The sequence below is a fragment of the Sapajus apella genome, unplaced genomic scaffold (assembly GCF_009761245.1).
Source record: "Sapajus apella isolate SASKATOON/1434 unplaced genomic scaffold, GSC_monkey_1.0 scaffold227, whole genome shotgun sequence".
Lineage (NCBI taxonomy): Eukaryota > Metazoa > Chordata > Mammalia > Primates > Cebidae > Sapajus > Sapajus apella.
In genome coordinates, this window is record NW_022437167.1 from 542,526 (window position 1) to 559,552 (window position 17,027).

At 50.5% G+C, this 17,027-nt stretch overlaps 1 protein-coding gene across 7 annotated transcripts in view; it reads right to left on the minus strand.

Moving 5' to 3' along the window:
* Nucleotides 1-2,192: 2,192 nt before the first annotated feature.
* Nucleotides 2,193-17,027, minus strand: part of NCAN (neurocan) — a 39,668-nt gene continuing 24,833 nt past the window's right edge. For 6 of the 7 annotated variants that reach the window (XM_032271251.1, XM_032271250.1, XM_032271247.1 and 3 more), the window contains 5 exons: nt 15,572-15,730; nt 13,558-13,640; nt 9,301-9,445; nt 5,504-5,686; nt 2,193-4,627 (listed from right to left, as the gene is read on the minus strand). In XM_032271251.1, coding sequence (XP_032127142.1) covers nt 4,482-4,627; nt 5,504-5,686; nt 9,301-9,445; nt 13,558-13,640; nt 15,572-15,730 — 716 coding nt within the window. In that variant the 3' untranslated portion in view covers nt 2,193-4,481. The remainder of the gene's footprint in view (nt 4,628-5,503; nt 5,687-9,300; nt 9,446-13,557; nt 13,641-15,571; nt 15,731-17,027) is intronic. The other variant, XM_032271249.1, reaches the window with a different exon arrangement.

Below are 17,027 nucleotides of genomic sequence, written 5' to 3' on the forward strand. Positions count from 1 at the left end.
GGCAGCCAGCGAGTAATTCCTTTATAAATGTGCTTTGGTGGATAAGATGTTACACAACACGGTTGGGGGTCTTTTATTTTTGTTTTGATCTCGGCTCACCACCACCTCTGCCTCCCGGATTCAAGCAATTCTCCTGCCTCAGCCTGCTGAGTAGTTGGGATTACAGGAGCCTGCAACGACACCCAGCTAATTTTGTATTTTTAGTAGAGACAGGATTTCCTCCATGTTGGTCAGGCTGGACTTGAACTCCCAACCTCAGGTGACCCACCCGCCTCAGCCTCCCAAAGTGCTAGGATTACAGGCATGAGCCAGTGCACCCGGCCTCCTCTTCCCTATTCTTTTGACAGTCTGAAGAGGATCGATTATTTGGATGCGCCATAATTGTGTAGTAAGATTCCTAATGGTGGATATTTATATTGTTCTCAATATTTGTCTGTTAGCAGTAAGTACCACATCATCGCTTGCAAGTTCATGTATGATTGGAAGATATCAGAAATTGTTTGCTCAAGGAATCAAAACTCCCCGTTTTATTTTTATTTTTATTTTTTGAGATGGAGTTTCACTCTTGTTGCCTAGGCTGGAGTGCAGTGGTGCCATCTTGGCTCTGCAACCTCCGCCATCTGGGTTCAAGCGATTCTCCTGTCTCAGCCTCACAAGTAGCTGGGATTACAGGCGTGCACCACCATGCCCAACTAATTTTTGCATTTTTGGTAGAGGCGGGGTTTCACCATATTGGCCAGGTTGGTCTGGAATGCCTGACCTCAGGTGATCTACCCGCCTTGGCCTCCCAACGTGCTGGTATGAAAGGCACGAGCCACCGCACCCAGCCTAACACTTGCCATTTTCATTGATTTCCACGTTTCCTTAGAGATTGGGCCAATTTATACTCCACAAGTAATAGATGTACTCACCTGGCCAGGCACGGTGGCTCACACCTGTAATCCCAGCACTTTGGGAGGCCAAGGCAGGTGGATCACCAGTCGGGAGTTCAAGACCAGCCTGGCCAACATGGCAAAACCCCGTCTCTGCTAAAAATAGAAAAATTAGCCCAGAATGGTGGTGTGCACCTGTAATCCTGGCTACTCAGGAGGCTGAGGCAAAAGAATCATTTGAACCCAGGAGGCGGAGGTTGCAGTGAGCTGTGATCACACCATTGCACTTTAGCCTGGGTGACAGAGTGAGACTCCATCTCAAAAAAAAAAAAAAAAAGTACTCACCTTTTCCGCACATCCTCACCAGACTCATTTTATTTTTGTCAATCTGATAGGTGAAAAGTGGCATCTCAATGTGGTTGTTGCTTGCGATTCTATTTGTGGGGTTGAACATCCCCCCACCCCGCCAACTCTGACCTTAGGTGCAGGTGGTTGAGCAAATTGTAAATTATTCACAGTTCAAGCACATTATCATCTTTGATGTATGCAAGTGTCTCTCTTTTTTTTTTGAGACAGAGTCTTGCTCTGACTTCCAGGCAGTGGCGTGATCTCAGCTCACCGCAACCTCTACCTCTTGGGTTCAAGTGATTCTCCTGCCTTAGCCTCCCAAGTAGCTGGGATTACAGGCATGCGCCACCACTCCAGGCCAATTTATTATTTTTAGTAGAGATGGGGTTTTTCCATGTTGGTCAGGCTGGTTTCGAACTCCTGACCTCAGGTGATCCGCCTGCCTCGGCCTTCCAAAGTGCTGGGGTTACAGGCATGAGCCACCATGCCGGGCCTGGCATTGCCTTTTAATGGTGTTGTGATTTGTTTGTTTTGCCACTATTGATTATAATAAATCCCAAATTCCTCACGATGGCCCATATGACCCTGCGTGGTCCATTTCCTGCCTCTCTGACCTCATCTCCCTCCAGTCTCTGCCTTTACCGCTCTGCTTCAGTGTGGACTCGTTGCTGTTTCTCAAATGAGTCATGATCCCTTCTGCAAGAGGACTTTTGCTTTCCCTCTTTCCTCTGCATGGAATGCCTTTCCTTTTCCCCCCTCCTCATTTAGTTAATGCGACTTCTCCTTAAGATTGTATTCCCCTCCTCTGGGAAGCCTTCTCTGATCACCCACTAAGGATCAAGCCTGCCCTGTTCACCACTGTCTCCCGAGCACCCAACACAGTACATGGATTATAACAGCTGCTCAGTAAATACTTGCTGAATGAATGAATAAATGGATGAATGAAGGTATCCGGTGGTGACAGGCAGGCTGAACTGTTAAAAAATTTATTAAAATGTCCAAGAAGTACATTAATGTCCACAGTGTCAGATGCCACAGACCCACAGAACACTGCAGCTCACAGCAAAACCAGCAGGACCCAAAGCCGTTCACACGCACACACTTATATGCATGCCACGCACGTGGCACACGCAGACACACACGCACATCCCAAAGGGAAAGGTCAAAAGACAAACTGCCCACATTAGGAAAGACCAAAGCCCCCTCCACCGTGAAGCAGAGGTGGGAGCAGGGCAAATGGTTGAGGGGCTTGAGGGCAGGGAGCATAAACAAAGACCCCCCAGAAAACATTGCATCCCCAGCCCCCCGCAAACAAAGAAAAATTTCTGTGTGACATGGATGGCTGAAGATGTGTTATTATTACTAATTTAAACTAAGAAGAGTTATCAAAGTAAGAAGACAAACCTATGTCCCTGGTCCTTCTGAATAATCATAACAAGATAGATGTCTACAGCGAGGAAGATTGAAGACAAATGTAAGGGATCAGTTTACACTTCTTAACCATTTCCTAAATGTGTGTGAGGGTGCAATTATGTGTCAGTCTGCTCTCCAGAGTCCAGACCAGGATTGGGGTCAGAGCCAAGACAGGAGTTGGCTCTGACTCCCAGATTTGGAGTAGGATTTGATGATGGATAGAAAGTGTAGGGAGAGCCAGAGTATGGACCAAATTCTTACTCCAAATTCTTACTCCTGTCTTGGCTGTGATTTCAAGCCAGTACCTTTCCTTTATATCTGAGCCTCAGTTTCACTGTGTGTAAAATGGGAATGTCACAGTCTCGAAGTCAATAGGCTCTTGAAAAGATTCAAGGAGGTTGTATGTAAGTCCTTAGCACGGTGTCTACCTCTTAGTTGGCAATGGTCATAATTACTTCCCAGAAGAGATTCAGGTCCAGTTAACACATTTCTTTCTTTACTGAACCTCTAGGTGGACCATGTATTTGCTTATTTTTCTTTCCTGCAGAGGGCTATTCTCCACTGTGGTTTTTAACCCTGATCCACAGATTTTACCCAGACTGGAGAGGTTGAAAGTGGGTAAGAGACATGGAGGAAAACTGTGGATCTTTCCTGCCAGAGACGAGGGAACTGGATCCTGGCCTCTGGTGTGGAGAGACCTTTTATAGGTTGCACATGTTGGGGAGGAAGGCAAAGTGAGTTTTTTTCCACTTAAAAAATTAAAATCTACAAGAGAAAAATGTGTGTGTGTGTGTGTGTTTCAGTTTTAAAATTGAGCATCTCTCTACAATATGACTGCAGGTAGGTGTCACTACTTCAAGTTTTAAGTGTTTCTAGACCACCAGGCAATGGCTGAGGACAAGAATGGGGTGGGGAAGGGGTGGGACCCAGGGCAGGGGCACTACCAATGTCTGCTTGGGACTGGGTACGGGCACTGGGCTAGAAAACTTGGCAGCACCTCCTTGATCCAGGAAGGAGGTTCTTTGTCTCCCTGAGAGATGGAGGGGGAAGAAATCTGGACTCATCTAGCCCTAAACATCCTCTTGTTTATTTGTGCGAAAGAGATTCACCACCCACACAGAACCACCAAATCTCAGCACTGGACTAGACCTGGAAAGGTTAGCAATACACTCTCCCTAATCACCTACATATTGCTTTGATTATTCTCACTCTTAACTCTGAAGGCATGGAGGGAGGTTGTTCGAAAGACATCCCTAAAATGCAGTACATAGGATTTCCACACTATACATGTTTATCCACCAAGACCAAAGGCGGAACTTGGGCTGAAGTCCAGGGTAAAGGGAGAGTTGTCGTCAAGTTCAAAAACAGTGTGCTTCTGTGTAGCCTTCTATTCCCAAAGCTAATGACCCTATGTCCAGGCTTCTTCCTGGATTTAGGAATTCTGCCAACATTGACTGAGTCTGAATCTCTGGTGTGAAAAGCAATTCCTTTGTGTGAATGCAAACATACACTCATGCACCCTCATCAAAGCCTGCTTCAGTCAGCCTGGCAAAAAAGAGACCAGACCAATGAGCTTTGCCACTTGTGCTTCCTTCAGCTGGGAGATGCTCCCAGAGTTCGGCCAGATGAGAATGGACTTTTCAGACACCTGGCTCCACCTGCCAAGAGGATCTTGTGTACGTAAAAAGGGGGGAAAGAGGAGCTTTGTACAAAGGATTATGCGTGGGGGGATGTGGTTTGGGTTCGGGGACTTCTGGACTCTCTCGTTTCTCTCTGGGTTCTGTCTCCCCAGGTGAAGGCTCCAGAGGAGGTGTGGGAAGAATGTTGTGCTTTCTCTAGCCTGGTTCTTCAGCAGAAATTCCCTTCGTCCTTCTCCCAGTCCTCCGTGGGCTGTTTCTTGTGTTTTCTGCGCTCCTTGCGCGATTTGTGGTGGTGATGCTGGTGGTGGCGTTGGTGGTGGTGATGGTGTCGCCGCATCCGGTGTGAACGTCTGGCTGCAGGGAAGTGAAGGACAGGGAGGGACAAGAGGTGGTGAGAGGCAGGTGGCCTGATGCAGCGAGCCTCCTCGGGAAAGTGAGGAAAGAAGCCAGACGCGAGGGCGCGTGCCTGTCATCCCAGCACTTTGGAAGGCCAAAGTGGGAGGATCTCTTGAAGCCAGGAGTTCGAGTCCAGCCTGGGCAACATAGTGAGACCTTGTCTCTACAAAAATCCAAAAAATCAGCCAGGCGTGGTGGCACATGCCTGTAATCTTAGCTATTTGGGAGGCTGAGTTGGGAGGATCCCTTGAGCTGGGAGGTTGAGGCTACAGTGAGCTGTGATTGAGCCTCTGCACTTCAGCCTGGGCAACAGAGACCCTATCTCTAAAAAAACAAAACCAGGCTGGGCACAGTGGCTCACGCCTGTAATCCCAGCACTTTGGGAGGCTGAGGTGGGCGGAACACCTGAGGTCAGGAACTTGAGACCATCCCGGCAAACGCAGTGAAACACTGTCTCTACTAAAAATACAAAATTAGCCAGGTGTGGTGGTGGACACCTGTGATCTCAGCTACTTGGGAAGCTAAGGCACGAGGATCACTTGAACTTGGGAGATGGAGGTTGCAGTGAGCCAAGATTACAGCACTGTACTCAAGCCTGGGTGACAGAGCAAGACACCATCTCAAACACACACACACACACACACACACACACACACACACACAAATACACACATGAAGGAAACACCAGACAGACTGGTAAGTTCTCACTAATCTGCAAGGCTGTATTATCAGGCAAACATTAAGCCAGATCAATGTGTGGAGTAATAGGATGCTTTAACTGGAAACTAGAAATAACAAAACCCTATGTTGAGGTCTCTGGGAGAAGGTACTTACGTTTGGTGCAGACAATCTGGGGCCTGTCCCACTTGCCATTGCTCCGGCATCGGACGGTGGCCACATGGTGCTGGGCAAATCCTTCATCGCACTGGTACCTTACAGTGGCGTGGACATTGTACTTGGCCTTGCGGGCACCGATGAGTGAGGCATTCTCCACTGCTGGAGGGGGACCGCAGAGCACTGGGACAGAGGAATCTCTGGTGAGAGAGGTGCTCACGTCTGGGACTAAACTAGTTTCTGCTGTTGTTGTTTGAGACGGAGTCGTGCTCTGTTGCCCAGGCTGGAGTGCAGTGGCGCGATCTCGGCTCACTGCAACCTCCGCCTCCTAGGTTTAAGCAGTTCTCTGCCTCAGCCTCCCAAGTAGCTGGAATTACAGGCGCGTGCCACCACGCCCGGCTAATTTTTGTATTTTTAGTAGAGACGGGGCTTCACCATTTTGGCCAGGCTGATCTTGAACTCCTGATCTGGTGATCCACCCGCCTCGGACTCCCAAAGTGCTGGGATTACAGGTGTGAGCCACCAAGCCTGTCTCACTCTGTCTCCCAGACTGGAGAGCAGTGGCTCAATCTCGTCTCACCGCAACCTCTGCCTCCCAGACTCAAGTGATTCTCCTGCCTCAACCTCTGAGGAGCTGAGATGACAGGCATGTATCACCATTCCGGGTAATTTTTATATTTTTAGTATAGACAGGCTTCACCGTCTTGGCCAGGTTGGTCTTGAACTCCTGACCTTAGGTGATTTGCCTGCCTCAGCCTCGCAAAATGCTGGGATTACGGGCGTGAGCCACGGGGCCCGGCTCTTATTGCTGTTTTTGAACGAGGGTCTGGAGGGCACCATCACAACTCACTGCAGCCTCAACCTCCCAGGCTCAAGGGATCTTCCCGCCTCAGCCCCTCAAGTAGCTGAGACTACCAGTGCACAGCACCATATCTAGCTAATTTTAAAATTTTTTGCAGAGATGAGGTCCCACTATGTTGCCCGGGCCGGTTTTGAACTCATGGGCTCAAGCAATCCTCCCTCCTCGGCCTCCCAAAGTGCTGGGATGACAGGGAGGAGCCACCATGCCTGGTGGCCGTAAACTCGTTTTGAGTTTGATTGGGAATGATACCCCACTCAGCACGCCAGCAGGTCCCCGCCTCTGCCCAGTTCTCATCTCACAGGGCTGGAGGTGACTGCACCTGTCTGTCTCTTCTACCCGAATCAGCAGCTCCTTAGGGACGGCAACATCCTGGACATACCTTGCTTTCTAATTCTTACACCAAACATAAGGCACAGTGGGAATGAAGGAGACAGAAGGCAAGAATAATTATCTGAGCAAATAAAAGCCTGGGTGCAGCAGCTCACGCCTGTAATGCCAGCACTTTGGGAGGCTGAGGCAGAAGAATTGCTTCAGTCCAGGAGTTTGAGACCAAGACCCAAAAACCTTGAGTCTTGCTGTGTTGCCCAGGCTGGTCTCAAACTCTACCAAAAAAAATTTTTTTTTTTTTTCTTTTTTTTTTGAGACAGAGTTTCGCTCTTGTTACCCAGGCTGGAGTGCAATGGCGCGATCTCGGCTCACCGCAACCTCCGCCTCCTGGGTTCAGGCAATTCTCCTGCCTCAACCTCCTGAGTAGCTGGGATTACAGGCACGCGCCACCATGCCCAGCTAATTTTTTGTATTTTTAGTAGAGACGGGGTTTCACCATGTTGAACAGGATGGTCTCGATCTCTTGACCTCGTGATCCACCCGCCTCGGCCTCCCAAAGTGCTGGGATTACAGGCTTGAGCCACCGTGCCCGGCAAATTTTTTTTTTAAAGACGGGGTTTCACCATGTTGGCCAGACTGGTCTTGAACTCCTGACCTAGTGATCCGCCCGCCTCGGCCTCCCAAAGTGCTGGGATTACAGGCATGAGCCACCGCGCCTGGCCCCAAAAATTTTAAAAATAAAACAGGCTCACGCCTGTAATCTCAGCACTTTGGGAGGCTGAGGCAGATGGATCACGAGGTCAAGAGTTCGAGACCAGCCTGGCCAAGATGGTGAAACCCCACCTCTACTTAAATTACAAAAATTAGCTGGGCGAGGTGGCAGGTGCCTGTAATCCCAGCTACCTGGGAGGCTGAGGCAGGAGAATCGCTTGAACCTGGGAGGTGGAGATTGCAGTGAGCCGAGATCACACCATTGCACTCCAGCCTGGGCAACAAGAGCAAGTCTGCACCTCAAAAAACAAAAAAGAAAGAAAAGAAACACAGGCATGGTGGTGTGCACCTGTAGTCCCAGCTACTGGGGAGACTGAGGTAGGAGGATCACTTGAACCCTGGAGTTCAAGTGAGGTGCAGTGAGCTGTGGTAATGCCACCGGACTGCAACCTGGGCAACACAGCAAGACCCTGTTTCAAAAATAATTAAATACATGAATAAATAAGGGGGAGGAAAGGATGTGAAAATTGACAAAGCAATGGAAGCAAAAATGAACCAAAGTATAAGAGAAAGGTGGATGTAAAAATGTATACAAATAATTTCTTTCATATGTGAAGAGCTCTTAAAAATCAATGAGATCAACAAGTTAGTAGAAAACTGGGCAGAGATGAAATTGACAGTTCACAGGGAAAGAAATGCATCCCAACAGCCTGTCAACATATATGCGGTTGGGCCAGGCACCGTGGCTCACACCTGTAACCCCATGATTTTGGGATTCGGAGGCGGGCAGATCACTAAGGTCAGGAGTTCGAGAGCAGCCTGGTCAACATGGTGAAACCCCATCTCTGCTAAAAATACAAAAAAAAAAAATTAGCTGGGCATGGTGTGCACCTGTAATTCCAGCTACTCAGGAGGCTGAGGCAGGAGAATCGCTTGAACCTGGGAGGCGGAGGTTGCAGTGGGCCAAGATCGCACCACTGCACTGCAGCCTGGGTGACACAGTGAGACTCCGTCTCAAACAAACAGAAAAAACAATTGGTTATTCTCATCCTTAAAAGCATGCCAATTAAGATAACCATGAGATACTATTTTTCCCCACTTAGCTGCACAAAGAACAAAAGTCTGAGAATGTGCAGAGCTGGCAAGGGTGGCAGAAAACAAGCATTCTCACGCGGTGATGGGAAGTAAGAACTGGCTGGGCTGACATTTCCCAACTTAGATAAAAAGATGAAGTCCAGGCACGGCGTTTCATGCCTGTAATCCCAGCCCTTTGGGAAGCTGAGGCAGGTGGATCACCTGAGGTCAGCAATTCGAGACCAGCCTGGCCAGCATGGTGAAACCCCGTCTCTACTAATAATATAAAAATTAGTTGGTCATGGTGGCAGACGCCTGTAATCCCAGCTACTCAGGGGGCTGAGGCGGGAGAATCGCTTGAACCTGGGAGAGAGAGGTTGAAGTGAGCCGAGATTGCGCCCTTGCACTCCAGCCTGGGCGACAAGAGCAAAATTGTCTCCAAAAAAATAAAAATAAAAATAAAAATAAAATAAATAAAAAGATGAATCCAGGCTGGGCACAATGGCTTATGCATATAATCCCAGCACTTTGAGAGGCTGAGGCGGGCAGCTCACTTGAGCCCAGGAGTTCGAGACCAGCCTGGGCAACATGGCAAAACCTCATCTCTACAAAAAATACAAAAATTAGTTGAGTATGTTGGTGCATGCCTATAGTCCCAGCTACTCGGGAGGCTGAGGCAGGAGGATCACTTGAGCCCAGGAGGTGGAGGCTGTGATGAGCCATGATTGTGCCACTGCACCCCAGCCTGGGCAACAGAGAACCAGTGAGCAAAAGTGACAGGGAGGAACAGGAGCCAGGCGGGGGCGGGGCGCGCACAGCATACCTGTGCCCTTCTTGCAGACATAGGGTAGATTGTAGTTGCAGGGGACATCATTCCAGTGCCCGCTTTCATGCGCCACCATCACCACGCAGTCCTCGCCACCCGCGAAGAAATTGTCTGGCTGGTTCTCTCGCCAGTTCTCAAATTGCTGCAGGAATAGGGGGCAGGGAGTTTGTTATGTATACAATTTCTCTTTTTGGTGCCGCAAAGAAAAATTAGTCCTGGGTGGGACAAAGAGTCTCTCAGCAAAGCAATTCTTTTTTTTTGTTTTTGAGATGGAGTCTTGCACTGTCACCCAGGCTGGAGTGCAGTGGCGCAATCTCGGGTCACTGCAAATCTGACTCCTGGGTTCAAGCAATTCTCCTGCCTCAGGCTCCCGAGAAGCTGGGACTACAGGCGTGCGCCAACATGACCAGCTAATTCTTTTGTATTTTTAGTAGGATGGGGTTTCACCGTGTTGGCCAGCATGGTCTGGATCTCCTGACCTCATGATCCACCCACCCCAGCCTCCCAAAGTGCTGGGATTACAGGCGTGAGCCACCGTGCCCTGCCCAAAGCAATTCTTTTTACTTTCTGCCAAAGGGTACCCCCGTTAGCAATGTAGCCATGAGAGTACACTGTCAGGAGACCTCTGTCCCAGCCCAGGTTCTGGAACTTCCTGCTGTGGGACTGCCCTGGCCAGACCCCTCAAACTCACAGGGACTCAGTGTTCCCATCTCTACAATGGCCACTGTCCTGCCCATCAGAGGGGGGCCGCCACTGTGCTCCAGGTCACCACTCCTCTGGCTGGGAGGCTGCAGCATCCCCTCCCTGGGTCTCCTTCGTCCTGTCTCACCCACCCCACCTGGTTCATTTTCAACATGAATCAGTGTTGGATAAATGATGGGACAAGGCTAGGCGCCGTGGCTCATGCCTGTAATCCCAGCACTTTGGGAGGCCGAAGTGGGTGGATAACCTGAGGTCAGGGGTTCGAAACCTGCTTGGCCAACATGGTAAAACCCTGTCTCCACTAAAAAATAAAATAAAAAAATTAGCCAGGCGTGGTAGTGGGCACTTATAATCCTAGCTATGTGGGAGGCTGAGGCAGGAGAATTGCTTGAACCTGGCAGGCGGAGGTTGTAGTGACCTCCAGATCATGCTATTCCAGCCTGGGTGACAAGACTCCATCTCAAAAAAAAAAAAAAAAGATAAATGGTGGGAAATGGTGATCTCAGCCTGAAGTCCAGGAGGACTTCCCTGAGGAGGCATTGTGAAAGTTAAAGAATCAAAGACTGTAAGGATTCAAGTCCAGGTGCAGTGGCTCACATCTGCAATCCCAGTACTTTGAGAGCCAAAGTGGGCAGATCACCTGAGGCCAGGAGTTCAGGACCGGCTTGGACAACGTGGTGAAACCTTGTCTCTAATAAAAATACAAAAATTAGCTGGGCATGATGGTGCGTGCCTGTAGTCCCAACCTACTCAGGAGGCTGAAACATGAGAATCACTTGAGCCTGGGAGGCAGAGGTTGCAGTGAGCTGGGCTGCACCACTGCACTCCAGCCTGGGTAATGGAGTGAGACTCTGTCTCAAAAGAAAAAAAAAATAGGTAGTAAGGGTTCAGACAGGGAACAGCATTCCTAGCAAAGGGAACTACCCGTGTAAAGGCTCAGAGTCAGGACTGAGCTTGTTCTGTTTGAGGAACAGACTAACGCCCATGGGGCTGGAGTGGCTTGGTAGAACCAGGGTATGCGCAGAGCGTGGAGGGGGACTAGCTCTTGCCTTGGAGGAAAGGACGTGACATTTTAGATATTGTGGCAAAATATATATAGCACACAATTCCTGATTTTAACCATTTTTAAGTGTGTAGTTTTTTATTTTCATTTTTTTGAGACACAGTCTCACTCCATTACCCAGGCTGGGGTGCAGTGGTGTGATCTTGGCTCACTGAAAGCTCCGCCTCCCGGGTTCAAGAGGCGGTGTGCAGTTTCATGCGTTAATTACATTCACAATGTTTCATAACCACCGCCATTATCTCCAGAACTTTCTCATCACGACACACCAAAATTCTGTACCCACTGAGGGCTAGTGACGCCCCCTTCTCCTGGCCCCTAGCCCCTGGCAAACACAAATCTGCCTACTCTGAACTCTTCATGAAAAAAACAAAAATCGTACAACAGGTGGCCTTTTATGCTTGGCTCGATCCACATTTTATTTATTATTTGATTTGATTTGATTTTTGAGCCGGAGTCTCGCTCTGTCTCAATTTCTGCATTTTTTGTAGAGATGGGGTTTCGTCATGTTGCCCAGGGTGGTCTCGAACTCCAGGGCTCAAGCGATCCACCCACCTTAGCCTCCCAAAGTGCTGGGACTACAGGCATGAACCATGGCGCCTGGCCAAGTTCTCCTTTACGACTGAGCAATATTCCGTTGCATGGATGGACCACATTTTGTCTCTTCATTCATCTGTTGATGGCAATTTTGGCTGTTTCCACCTTGGCTACTGTCAATAGTGAGGCTGTGAACATTCGTGTACACGGTTGTTTTTATTTATTTTTTTTTTTTGAGACAGGGTCTTGCTCTGTCACCCAGGCTGGAGTGCAGTGATGCAATCATAGCTCACTGGAGCCTTGACCTCCTGGGCTCCAGTGATCCTTCTGCTTTGGTCTCCTCAAAGTGCTGGGATTTACAGGCATGAGCCACCACACCCCGCCTCTTTTTCTTAGTATAAATTTTTTTTTTTTTTGAGACGGAGTCTCACTCTGTTGCCCAGGCTGGAGTGCAGTGGTGAGAGCTCAGCTCACTGCAACCTCTGCCTCCTGGGTTTAAGCAATTCTCCTGCCTCAGCCTCCTGAGTAGCTGAGATTATAGGTACACGCCACCACGCCCAGCTAATTTTTGTATTTTTAGTAGAGGTGGGGTTTCGTAATGTTGGCCAGGCTGGTCTCGAACTCCTGACCTCAGGTGATCCACCCACCTTGGCCAACCAAAGTGCTAAAATTACAGGCGTGAGCCACTGTGGCTGGCCTCTTTGTGCAAATTTTAGGGATAGAAGTGAAATTTTGTTATATGCATATATTATCGAGTGGCAGAGTCTTGGCTTTTAGTGTATCCATGACCCAAATAACGTACATTCTTGAGCCAGTTTGAATCTCTGTTTTCAGTTCTTCTGGGTATGTATCTAGAAGTAGAATCGCTGGGTCATATGGAAACTCTATGTTAAACTTTTTATTTTTATTTGTATATTTTTAGAGACGAGGGTCTTGCTGTGTTGCCCAGGCTGGATTCCAATTCCTAGGCTTAAGCGATCCTCCCGCCTCAGCTTCCTGAGTATCTGAGACCACAGGCGCGTACCACTGCGCCCAGCTTCTATGTTTAACTGTGTGAGGAACTGCCAGATTTTTATACAACGGGAGGAGGGGAATTTTTATCTTGAGAACAATGAAGAGTCTGGGAGGGCGTGAAGCAGGGAAGGTGCTGAGCTGACACGTTTTCAGAGACAGGGTCTCGCTCTGTCACGCAGGCTTCAGTGCAGTGACGTGATCACAGCTCACTGCAGCCTTGAACTCCTGGGCTCAAGTGATTCTCCTCACTCAGTCTCCTAAAGTGCTGGGATTACAAGCACAGGCTACCATGCCTGGCCTAGAAACAATAATTTTTTGTTTGTTTTTGAGACAGAGTCTTGCTCTATCACCAGGCTGGAGTGCAATGGCGTGATCTTGGCTCACTGCAACCTTCACCTCCTGGGTTCAAGCGATTCTCCTGCCTCAGCCTCCCGACTAGCTGGGACTGTAGGTGTGCGCCACCACACCCGGCTAATTTTTTGTATTTTAAGTAGAGTTTTGTTGTGTTGGCCAGGGTGGTCTCGATTTCCTGACCTCAGGATCCACTTGCCTCAGCTTCCCAAAGTGCTGGGATTACAGGTGTGAGCCATGGCACCTGGCAATTTTTTTTGAGACAGGGTCTTGTTCTATCACCCAGGCTGGAATATTTGAGAGACCATGGCTTGGGGACCAGGCAGAGTGAGTAAGAGGGGGGCGTCAGGTCCTAGTCTCAGGTTTACAGCCTCTGCAGCTGGGTGGGTGTGGTCTGTTTACCTGGGCTGGGGAAGTCAGGGGTGAAGGTTTAGGTTTCACTTGATGCTCCTTTGCCAGCTCCAGCATCTTAGAGCTACTGGAGACCTTTGATGCCCACTTGTGATAACTTTGCACAAAAGGGTAAACTGAGGCCAGGGGGCAGGGCCGATGCGGCTCAGCAGCCTAGGCCCCCAGCCCCCGCCACTCACCAGCCCGGTGTTATCCGTCCACTGGAAATCCCTCTCCACGATCCTGTCATTCAGGCCAATCCACGTGTTTTCGTGCCCAAAGCCTGCAGGGTCAGGGGTTGTGGGTCTGAGTGTCTACCCATGCCTCTCTGGCCCAGGGTGCGGCTGCAGGTGAGGTGGGGTAGGGTGTGGGGGAAAAGAATTCCTGGCCTTCCCCAGCCTGGAGGTGGGCTGGGTGGGGGGAAAGATCTAGAAGGTGGGAATGAAGGGGGAAGAGGAGGGGACAGGGATGGAGGAGGACCCAGAGCCCCTCCCTCAGCCTCTCTATGGGCTGGGTGTGGGGTGAGGTGTGTATGGGAAGGGAAGGCCCAGCCCCTTCCCCAGCCTGTAGTGGGCTGGAGGTTGAGGCAGGGAGAGGAGACAGAAGATTTATAGAAGTGAGGGAGTACACAGAGCCCCCACCCCCAGCCTCTGTAAGAGCTGGAGAAGGAAAGTGGGAAAGGAGGAGGGAAAGGAGGGGGAGGAGGGGAAGGAGAAAGGAGGAGGAGTGAAAGGGAAGAGGGGCAGGTGTGGGAAGAGGGATGGGGAGGAGGGAGGAAGAATGGAAGGGAGGAGGGGAGGAGCAGGAGGGAGAGGGGGAGAAATGGGAGGAGGATGGGGAGGAGGGGAGAGAGGATGGGGAGGARGCGGGAGGAGGAAGATGGGTGGAAGGAAGAGGGAAGGAGTTGGAGGGAGGAGGAAGGGAAGGGGAAGAGAAAGGAAGAGAAATGAATGGAGGGAGGAGGGGAGGAGTTGCAGGGAGGAGGGAGAATAGTGGGAGGGAGGATGGGGAGGAGAAAGGAGGAGGAGTGGAAGAGGAAGAGCAGGAGGGAAGGGGGAGGAAGGGGAAGGAGGAGTAGAAGGGGGGAGCAGGAGGGAGGAGGGGACATGGGAGGAGGGGGAGGTAGGATGAGGAGGAGAGGGAGGACGGGGAGGAGAAAGGAAAAGGAAGATGAGTGGAAGGAGGAGGGGAAGGAGGAGGGGGAGGAGGAGGGGGAGGAATGGGAGGAAGGATGGGGAGGTAGGAGGGAGAGGAAGGAGGGGGGCGGCGGGGCAGGAAGCCTTCTCCCAGCCTCCATGTAAGCGGGATGCGCATCCCCACCCCACCCTCCACAGGCGGGGACCCTGGCTACCCTCTTTTAGGGAGGTGAGGCACAGGAAGAACTGGAATTGGGCCCAGGCTATGCCAGGATTTGTGGCCAGGAGAAGCAGGAATAAAGCCAGGCACTGTCCCATCTCTGCAGAAGTGGGAAGTAGAGGACAAGGGACAACAGAGGACACTGGACGGGCAGACAGGCGAGAAGGCGCACGCAGTCGCTCAGGAGGGAGTGGCCGGGTGGGGTACGTCAAGGAAAAAGAGACAGACAAACCAGGGCAGGAGGAAACGAAGGCGTCAGCGAGGGATGGGATAGCAGCAACGGGACACACAAAATCAATGGGTGGATGAGCAAAAGGCGGAGGGGTAATAAATTAACAAATGGCAGATTATATTAATGCAACACCGTCTCTCTCCTGGGTCTCTGCCAGGCTCATTCCTTATTTCATCCAACACATCACAAGTGCTTCCCCCAACACCCCCCGTCTCCTGGCCCTGTTTTGTTATCAGCACACACAGGACTGGTTGAATTACAGTACTTATTTACTTAGATATTTACTTGTTTGTCTATATTCTCCCCAAGAAGTGGTCACTCACTGGGGACAGAGCAAAGTCAGCCCTGATCACTGCTGTGCCATGTTAATGTTCCTGGAATGGTGCCTGGCACATAGCAGGTGCTCAGTAAATATTTGGTGAATGAATGAATGAAGTGAATGTATGAATTAACAAGGGAATCGACAGATTTCACGAATTAAGAAGCAATCAGGGCTTGCACGAACGAACACAGCTTTGGAAAGGTGGCCTCCTGAAAACCAGGGGAGGGATACCCTGGCAAAAGGGCTACAAGTGCCACTCCTGCCCACCCTCCAGGCGGGTGGCCCCTGAGCCCCGAGCCCCTACTGTTAATGAAGCTGTGCTCCTCCGGTGAATGGACGCTGGTCAGGTGGCCGGCACGGCGGCGGCAGTCCCTCTCTGCATCTTCCCAGGCCCTCCGGTGGGCAAAATAGCGGTAGCAGTGGCCCTGGAACTTGTGCCAGCCGCGGTCACAGCCCTCAGTGTCTGGGATATGGGATAGAAGCGTGAGGGGAGAGCTGGCCTTGGCCCAAGGACAACCAGCCATGAGCACAGCCGCCCTGCCGGAGAGAGGGCCCAATCCAAGGTCACTGCAGGGTGCGATCACCCCTCTCCGCATGCCTGGCCCCTCCTCCTGAAGCTCTGCTCTCCCCACCCTTTCACCTCCCATATCGACTTCTTCTTCTTTCTTTCTTTTTTTTTTTTTTTGGACAGGGTATCACTCTGTCACCCAGGCTGGAGTGCAATGGAGCAATCTCGGCTCACTGCTACCTCCGCCTCCCACACTCAAGCAATGCTCCCACCTCAGCCTCCTTAGTAGCCGGGATTCCAGGCGCGCGCCCCATGCCCAGCTAATTTTTGTATTTTTAGTAGAGACGGGGTTTCACCATGTTGGTCAGGCTGGTCTTGAACTCCTGGCCTCAAGTGATCCGCCTGCCTCGGCCTCCCAAAATGCTGGGATTACATGCGTGAGACACCACGATGGCCGAATCTTAACTCCTTTTCTTTGTTTCTGGAAGAGATTTAACTGGATGATCATTCCCTGACACCTCCTCTCATTTCAACACTGAAGGCTCCTTCTCTGATTGTCGGGGCCACACCCTTTGTATGGACATGGGAGCTCAGACTTTTCTCCACAGAAGACATACAAATGGCCAAAAAGCACATGAAAAGATGCTCATTGTCAATGTCAAAACCACAATCAGGTATCACTTCACACCCACTAGGATGGCTATAATTGGTTTTTAAAGGAAAACTAGGCTGGATGTGGTGGCTCATGCCTGTAACCCCAGCATTTTGGGAGGTCAAGGCTGGTGGATCACTTGAGGCCAGGAGTTCAAGACCAGCCTGGCCGCATCTCTACAAAAAATTCAAAAAAAATTTAGTCAGGTGTGGTGGTGGGTGCCTATAGTTCCCAGATACTTGGGAGGTTGAGGCACGAGAATCACTTGAACCGGGAGGTGGAGGTTGTAGTGAGCTGAGATCACACTACTGCACTCCAGCCTGGGCGACAGAGCGAGACTCCGTCTCAAAAAATAAAAATACTGGGCCGGACGCGGTGGCTCACGCCTGTAATCCCAGCACTTTGGGAGGCCGAGTCAGGTGGATCACAAGGTCAAGAGATTGAGACCATCCTAGTCAACATGGTGAAACCCCGTCTCTACTAAAAATACAAAAAATCAGCTGGGCATGGTGGTGCATGCCTGTATCCCAGCTACTTAGGAGGCTGAGGCAGGAGAATTGCCTGAACCCAGGAGGCGTAGGTTGCGGTGAGCCGAGATCG